This window comes from Anas platyrhynchos, chromosome 2 (assembly GCF_047663525.1).
Source record: "Anas platyrhynchos isolate ZD024472 breed Pekin duck chromosome 2, IASCAAS_PekinDuck_T2T, whole genome shotgun sequence".
In the NCBI taxonomy this organism is placed as follows: domain Eukaryota; kingdom Metazoa; phylum Chordata; class Aves; order Anseriformes; family Anatidae; genus Anas; species Anas platyrhynchos.
This window is the reverse complement of record NC_092588.1, coordinates 106248625-106256880: the sequence shown is the minus strand read 5'-3', so window position 1 is coordinate 106256880 and position 8256 is coordinate 106248625. Positions and strand designations below refer to the sequence as shown.

Genomic DNA, 8256 nt, shown 5'->3' with positions numbered 1-8256 from the left:
CTCCAGAGTAAATCACCATTTTGTAACACGAGAAATGGAATTACATTTTTTAAATAACCCTGGTGGATATAAAAGATGTCAGAGTACTCTTACGCTCCTTCTGAACGACCTTTCCTATCCATGCTGATCTACAAACAGAGCTGACAACAGCTTATGCGGGTTTGCAAAACGCTATTATGTCAAGCCTGTCGTACATTCAGTACTTTTTCTTATAAACTATCTCAAACATGCAAGCTAAAACCAAGTAACCAAAGAGTCACCTTCAGCTATTTTCTACGCTCCCATTAGGTTTCAGCAAAACTAAACCTTTCCTACTTTCAAAGCATCACACACAGACGTTGCCTAGCGTGTAACTTACACCACACAATGCAACCGCATCAGCAGACCCTGCAATTAACTAGGGCACGAGAGTTTCTTTAAAGCGTGTTACATTTGCCCCTGCTGCATGCACTCCCTAACAAGATGGAAGAGAAGCTAAAATGCTGAGTCTCAGACACAGCTGCGTTAGCTGCAGCAGCAGCTAGGGTTACATTTGTTGACATTCAGGGCTAACCTTCTGAAGCTGCAAAGGTGATGCAGGCTCACCTCAGCTGCAGGGCCGTAACCTCCAGTCACCGGAGGCAGCAACATCCTTCCGGCCACGTGCTTTCACCACAGCTCAGCTGACAGAACCCAGAGCAACTCACAAACGTAAGCCATGGCTCGAAATACTTTTCTCTTGTGGGTAACCAAGAATTGCTGTTGCACAGAGATTTTTTTTAGGGACCCTAGGCTATGACATCTGCAAATCTCTATATAATCCACAGCTTTGTAAGGTAAGTTTAATAACAAATACTAAACAATTGCAGAGTTGGAATTATCATGCATCTGGCACAGTTGAACAGCTTGCATCTTTGGCTGGTCTTGGAGATCACCAGACCTGCACCTCTAACAGAGGAAGGAGCCCTGAGACCCAATTGCTTCAGGAAAAGTTTGATTCAAAACACAGCTATAGCTTAACAGCAAAGTCAGCGAGCTTTCGGGACACACTCGCACAACCCCTTCCAACAGCAGAGCTGTGCAGACAGTCATAAACAACCTTGGCAAGGACAATGAACATTTTCTGCTGGCACAGGTATTTGCAAAGCCAGCACATGTGGTAAAACCATAGCTGTAGGACCTTAGTGCATGCTGCTCGTACACGAGCAGGCACTTTTTTTGCAGCAAAGGTAAAGCTTATTATGAATTTATGCTTACTTTAAAAAACAGCTGGCGATCGCAACCAAGCCAAACACACACAATGACACGGTAAGTAAATGCAAAGCGCAGTTATAAGTTACAGAATCTCAAAGGAAACTGCCCCCCAGAACGTCAGTGTTACTGCCCTAACAAAACCACTTTAGTGCTGTGCTAATTCCTAGACAGTGAGCAGAATAAATACTTAAAATCTCTGCTTGTCAAAAGAGGGGAAGGTATCTGGAACCTTGCCCACAACAACACAGAAAAGCAAATAGACTTGAGAGGCTCTTTTAATTAATAAGTATTTTTGTAAAGCAACCTAGAATACCACAACGACAAACACTGTATCAGCAAGTTGCAAAACGACTTACGCTTCAGGCAAAGTCAAACACGCCAGTTCATACTCACCTTGGCTCAATTTTAAGATGACCCAACCGACTTGGCTTGAAAGGGTTCAGAGAGTACTCACCCAGTCCCTAACAGAGCTGAAGGAGTACTAGCCTTCCTCCAGACGTGGTGACAAACAGCTGTGAAGAACGCTAGCTTCAAGTGGCTAGCAAAATTACTATCTCTTTGGCTTATAGAAGTGTATTTAAATCCTACCTTCACTAAAAAGGTAGGTAAGACCTGGAGGGCCTAGGCATAAGGAGAAAGCAGGTCAAGGCTTTTAAGAAGCACTGTAAAAAAAATACAGAATGTAGTAGCACAAAGGAACTGTGCAAGGGAAAATAATAAACGTGCCCAAATGTAGGGCCGTTGGTCATGAAACTGAAGAGCTGAATTATTTAACAGATAAAAAGTAATAAAAGTTTTGCCTAATTGCTAAAAAAAATCTTAATTAGAAAAATATTACAGACACTAATTCTTGAGCTTCAGACACGTATTTTATGCTACAAAAAGCACAGAGGAGTTTTTGTTATGTTCTCTTAGCAGCATGTACCACGAGAGGTACATTGGGGAACATCTCCCGGCTTCTATCGTGACTGCATAAATACGACTACCCAACGTTTCCTAGTTGTACGATAGCTACACAATAAATATTGGATTGACGAAACAGAACATCAAAAAGATGGCAAAAAAATTCTGCAGTTTTGCAGTTCAACGAGAGTAAAATGCAAAATTGTACCACATTAACAAAAGAGACAACTTGCTAAAAAGTGGTCTGGAAATAGCAAGCTCAGAGAAAAGTCTCTTAGCTGCGATCTCGAGGGCAACCTTGCCATTTACAAAAACTAAAAAACTGTTTTTCGGCAAGCAAAAAGAGATGTTGCACTCTCTCCTCGCAGTCTTCTGAATCAGCAGCTCAGCTCCTCCACAGCAGGGGAGCAAGAACCAGCGCTAATTACCGGCTGGAGGAATAAATAACGCAGAGGAAGTGATGTGCCGCCAGCAGATGAAGGCAACGTGCGGTGTCCCAGCTCACACAGGCATTTATTTCATCCGCTTTAAAATCTTCTGTCCTGAGACAACGCTCGCTGCTATTGTTTTTCCCCAACACTGTCACGACAGCAACAAAAATAGGAATAAAACGGTATAGCAGTCACATTCTGCAGTTTGTGGTACCGCTGACAGGACTGCCAGCCTAAATGGGAGAAAACCGTCAGTATCCCAGTTTAGAAAGTTCTTCCCCACCAGGATACGTTTTTTGCTTTGGGTGGCAGTAAAAAGCCAAGCTGTATCTTTCAACACCTGTTCTGCCAATACAATTTGATATTGCTGCGACAGAGACAAAACCTCTGCAGTCAGTTACCAGCCCCTTCATTTAAAAGAATCTTTACACACAGTTTAAGCAACTCTTAACAGCTACAAATACTTAGCTCCAAGTGCTAACTTATTCCTACACCAGAAGGAGCAGGGAGATGCATATAAATATTAACACAATCACCTCAGCAGATTTCAAGATGTAATTCTGTCGATAAGAATTAAACCCATAAAGTCACACTTGCATAGCTAGCTCCCTGTGGATGTTGTTTAATACATTTCAGAGTTTTATAAATTACTATTTCCCTGCTTCAGGTTAACATGAACTAATTTACATTACTCAATAGGATATTCTAGGAACTCTTCAGCATGAGTTTCAAGATTTCCTCCCAAAATAAACCCGGCAGCTTGCAAGACTCCTTCTGCCCACTGCCTGCAGTCACTGCACGCCAAGAAAATCCCAGGCATAAATCAAACAATCATTTACAACTGGCCCACCTTCAAGACAGAAGCAGGTGAGAATGTAATGACTTAGGCATTGCTGCATAGAGTTTAAATTCCTCATCCTGCAACTGCTCTGCAGTCTCACATGGCTCTGTAAAACTCGCCCATCAGACAGAGGTGCTATCTGATCGGGACATTCAACGAGTGGCTTGCTGGTAACACCAGGAGCATAAGACCAATTAAAAGCATGTAGCAACTTATGCTGGTTTCTTCAAGGAAAATGTTTGGATTGTTCTCTTGTATACCAGCGGAGCACATCTACGTTACGAGTGTGCACTGGCATACGCACGTGTAAGAAAAATAAAAAAGCCAGCAGAAGCTTCAATCTACAAATCTGACAGCCAATATGAAAAAGCTCTGATGTGAAGCTTAACACGAACGGTTAAAGAAACATTTCAGGTAGAACTAATTAGTGATTTCTCATGCCTGAATCTGCCTGCACGAGTTTAAAAGCCCGAGAGAGTCAAACTTCTCTGACATTTTCATTTGAATGATTAATAATCAAATAAAAAAAATAACCCCCAAAGTTAAGCTAGCCTCTTCTCCTCCTGTAGGGAAGCTGCTTAATAAGTGAACAATGCGAACAGTCATCCCAATCATGCATCCACACGAGTAACGCCTACCTAAATGGCTGGGGCAACCCAGCACTTCGGAGCACTTCTGGCCACATCCTGCAGATGAAAGCCCGGCGTTGGACACAGCAGCTCCCTCGCCCTCACGTGCTCGGCTCTCAGGGCACAGATGCAATTTTAACCCAGGTGCCCAGGCTCCTTACACCATACAGAAGCAGCATGGATATTTCAGCATGAAATGGCTGAGGAAATGGGTAGCACGCCAAGCCCAGCATTATCTCAAGTCAGTGCAATCAGCACGGGGCCATTAAGAAAGCTGTCCACAGGAAGGACTCCTAAATTCTACTCCCAGACTGCCTAACCCAGAAATGCAGAAAGCTTTTTGTTTCTGAGGATTCCCAGCCCAGAAACCTTCGGGGTGGGTGAGCCTATACTACCTGTACCTAGCAGCGCTGTTACTTGTTGTCAGTTTAATAACACAGCTGCTGATGGTGCCCTTTTTATAAGGCAGGATGGTAGCCCTGAAGGGAAAATACCACAGCTTAGTTCCTTCACTGGTGGGGCAATCTGTATCCATATCTCCATCTCCTAGGACACTACACAAGCTGCAAGTCACGAGTGCTCTCTTCCAGACAGCATCTGTTCACCTCTCCTATTTCACCCGGTTTAAAAAAAGGCACTAGATTTAAAAACAAACAAACAAAACCATAACGAAGCGGGGCTCTAAAGTTTAGTCATCAGGCATACGGGCAGAAAAGGGCAGGAAATGAGAGGCTTTGGATGCTTGCTGTAAGCAACATCTAACATTAAACGAGCACAAAGTTCTGAAACCAAAGGCCAGAACCTGCACGTCTCCTTTCTTGGAGGGCAACATTTTCTTATCCATCCTCTTTCTGGCTCAGTGAATCATGCGTTCTTTTTCTGGATAGTAACACGGCCTCAACCAGGAGAACTGAAGATAACACACAGCTTGACGACTGGGATACTTGCCTGGGACGTGGAAGATGTAGGTTGATCGCTCCAGGCAAAACAGGAAGCTGAAGTAGGGTCTACCACATTCTGAACAAACGCTTTAACTCATAGTTTTTAAAAAGCAGCAGCACCTCCTCTTGCAAGAGCCTCCTAAAGCTGTTGCTGTATTTTGGAGGAGACTGACTCTGCAGCTCACATCGGGTACGATCAGAGAATTCCCACCCGACCAAAACCCCAGGACCTACAGTTAAATAATATTCAGCAAGCTGACAATCATGAGCTAGGCATCCTGCTGATCATCCCTCCTGCAGTTAGGGGGGAAAAAAAAAAAGAGAGGGGGTAAAAGGCTGGGTAAAGCGATAAGGGGGATAGTGAGGGGCCGAGGGGGTAACTAGGGGGGTAACTAGGCAGTTGCGGGGGGTTACTAAGGGCAGTAACTAAGTGGTTGAGGGGGTAACTAGGGGGGTACGGGGGTGGCTGGAGCGTGATTAAGGGAATAAAGGGGGAAAGTAAGGCGCTGAAGGGGTAACTAAGGGGGTAAGGAGGTGCCTAGAGCCACTGCGCCTGCTCTGAAACCCCCAGGAAAACATCATGCAAAACTAAAGAGGTATTATTATAATGTACTATGATGCAATAAAACTGACACACTTAGCTACTGACTTCAGCAATCTCAGTCACAGCAATTAATTTAAGAGTCACTTACCTTTTCTTGTACACATCTGGATAAATAGTGTAATCCTCTTTCCCTTCTCATTTTGCCGCCTCCACTACTCATTCCTGAGGACAGACCATTGGATGCGGCAGTACCGAAGTTGTAGCTGGTCACATTTCTCGTAGTTTCACATTTCACACCGCTCACATTTCTGTAGCTGGTCACACAACAGTACAGAAGTTGGGAGGAAAAAAAAAGAGAAAAAAAAATTAATCAGACCATTTTTTTCAAGACATTATAGCTGTTATTAGTCCTAGAATTGAAACCTGCTAACCAGAAAAAAATAAAGCTGTCTCACAAGTTGCTAAATGCTGGTAAATACTTGATGTTCTAAATCGGAAAATCTTTATTAACAGCAGCAATGAAAAGGACATACATAAGCGCACCGTTCATACGGGAACAACGACTAAGCCAGAAGACCTGAAATAGAAGAGCTGATTTAGATTGCTATTTTCCAACGCTTCCTTTAAACAGGACTGGTTCTCTGATTCTGCGATGAACATGCATCTTTGCAAGGATATAAAAGAACAACTCACGAAAATATAGAAAGAGTGCTCATATGCATACACACACGGGCCACGCTGCCAACAGCTATGATAGAACAGAGAGGCCGTAGACTTGTGTGGCAAGGTAATACAGCATAAGCTTCAGAAGCAGCTCTGGCTTTCATGTGGCCATCAGCAGCAACAGCAGAGGTGTTTGGGTGTGCCAACATTCCAGTCTTTTCAGACATGAATAGAGATCCCTTTTGTAAGGCACACAAAGGCATTTTTCTGTTACTTAGAAAAGCCTAGACCAAAACCAGAAAGATTTCCTCATCTCAGTGGAAACAGGGAAAAAAATATCCCAAACCAGAAGTGAAATAGGGAATAGCACTAATAAAAGCACTATGGAAAGAAAATGAAGTCTGCCTGGAAAAACTGTGACATCAAAGCTTATCTTGCAGCCAATCAGGAAGTACAAAAGTGCATTAGATCACACTGGAAGACACCAGCTCAAACTTCCAGAAGACTGAGGAGGAGAACTGGTCTAAACTTGTCAAATACTTGACAACAGCCTGCTTAGCACTCTGACTGCATAGAGGAAGACAGATCCCTAAGGCATATGCTCAGACTTTTCTCTAATCCAAACTGTCAATCAATTAGAACACTGAAAAAAAGTCTTGCATCAGAATAGGTCTTTATTCGGACAAGTATCGTTTGCCCATAATAGCCCATATTCCTCTTTCTGTTAACACCTGTCAGCTTCAAGGGGGCAAAGACAGTTGTCAGCCTTCAAGCAAGTCTGATCTACAATTGGACTCAGGCTTAAAAAAATAAATATATATATATGTATACACACACACATATATAGCATTGGTGGGCCAGAGATTTACTGAATATTCCAACTCAGCTGTCCAAAGGGACTCTTGCCAGCAGATCATTGTGGTGCTCCTGCTCCAGAACATGGCACCCAACAGAGACCAGCACCACAAAAAACACTACCACCACTACCTACTCTACAAACAAAAGGTAGGGCACTGCAATGGACTGTGTCAACAAAATCAAAAGCAGTATGAGTTTTCTGGATCTCCTTCCTACATGGAGAAGTAGAAAGGAGTGCTAACAAAGATAATTCAGAACAGCTTGAAAAAAACATAATTAAAACCCAGCAGCTGTTTGCACCTGTACCAGAACCTTAAAGCCAGTCGCTTCCACCCCTAAAAAGGCGGTGGTTGTGAAGTCGAACTTTTAGATGCCAAGACAAAAACGTTGAGTTCTTTCTGCAAGCCAAAGAATGCCCACGGTCACATAAGAATTGCTTGGCAGATGAGCAGAGTCAGCAAAATTCCCTGCTACTGTTCTTGGAAAAGAGCAACCCCCTAAAAAGGTAGGGTGCAAAATGTCCTAACTCAAGCGTTATTACCCCAAACACCATTTGCCCAGAAGGGAAAGCCATCAATATTATCTGGAGGATAACTCATCCTAACCCTAACCAACTAACTCATTAATTAACATCCTAAACCAAGAAAGCAGTATAACACAAAGCAGTCTCCTCAAGAAGAAGTTCAGTTAATTCTTCTGGATTTAGTTTTTTTATTTTAGAGACGAGTTAGCATTTGGCCTCAAATGATTCTAAACAACACAGGGTCTTCATGTGAACTCAGAGCAAACAATTAACTTCATCATGAAAGGAGCATTAAAAATAAATAAATACTAATAAATCTTCTTCCAGGTCTTTGCTTAAAAAATAAAGAAAAAAAACCTGTGACTCACTTCGCCTACTTTACCTTCTAAAGAATACTTCAGAAAGAATCATTCCATGAGGACAGAGCTTTCAAACTCCCAGCAATTAACTAGCTAAAACTAATAGCTTTTCCCCTAGGGAACATTAAGAGGGACAAATTGTTTTGTTATAAATAAACTGACATACAAACTATGAAATAGCTGTCACAGCAAAATTTGTAACACTAAAGATTTAGTTAAACTACAAAACGATCCCTATTTCCTAGAGAAGGAAAAAATTAGGCCTCCAAAAGCACAGAGCCTTTCCGTGGATACAGCATTATAGCATGCCTTGTTTCCCATCTTCACATCC

The 8256-nt window shown here is 42.6% G+C and overlaps 1 protein-coding gene across 2 annotated transcripts in view; it reads right to left on the bottom strand.

The window, feature by feature from the left end:
* LOC113841358 (nuclear pore complex protein Nup153-like) overlaps window positions 1-8256 on the bottom strand; it is a 36101-nt gene that overhangs the window by 15040 nt on the left and 12805 nt on the right. For both annotated transcript variants that reach the window (XM_072034020.1, XM_072034021.1), the window contains exon 7: window positions 5671-5836. In XM_072034020.1, coding sequence (XP_071890121.1) covers window positions 5671-5836 — 166 coding nt within the window. The remainder of the gene's footprint in view (window positions 1-5670; window positions 5837-8256) is intronic.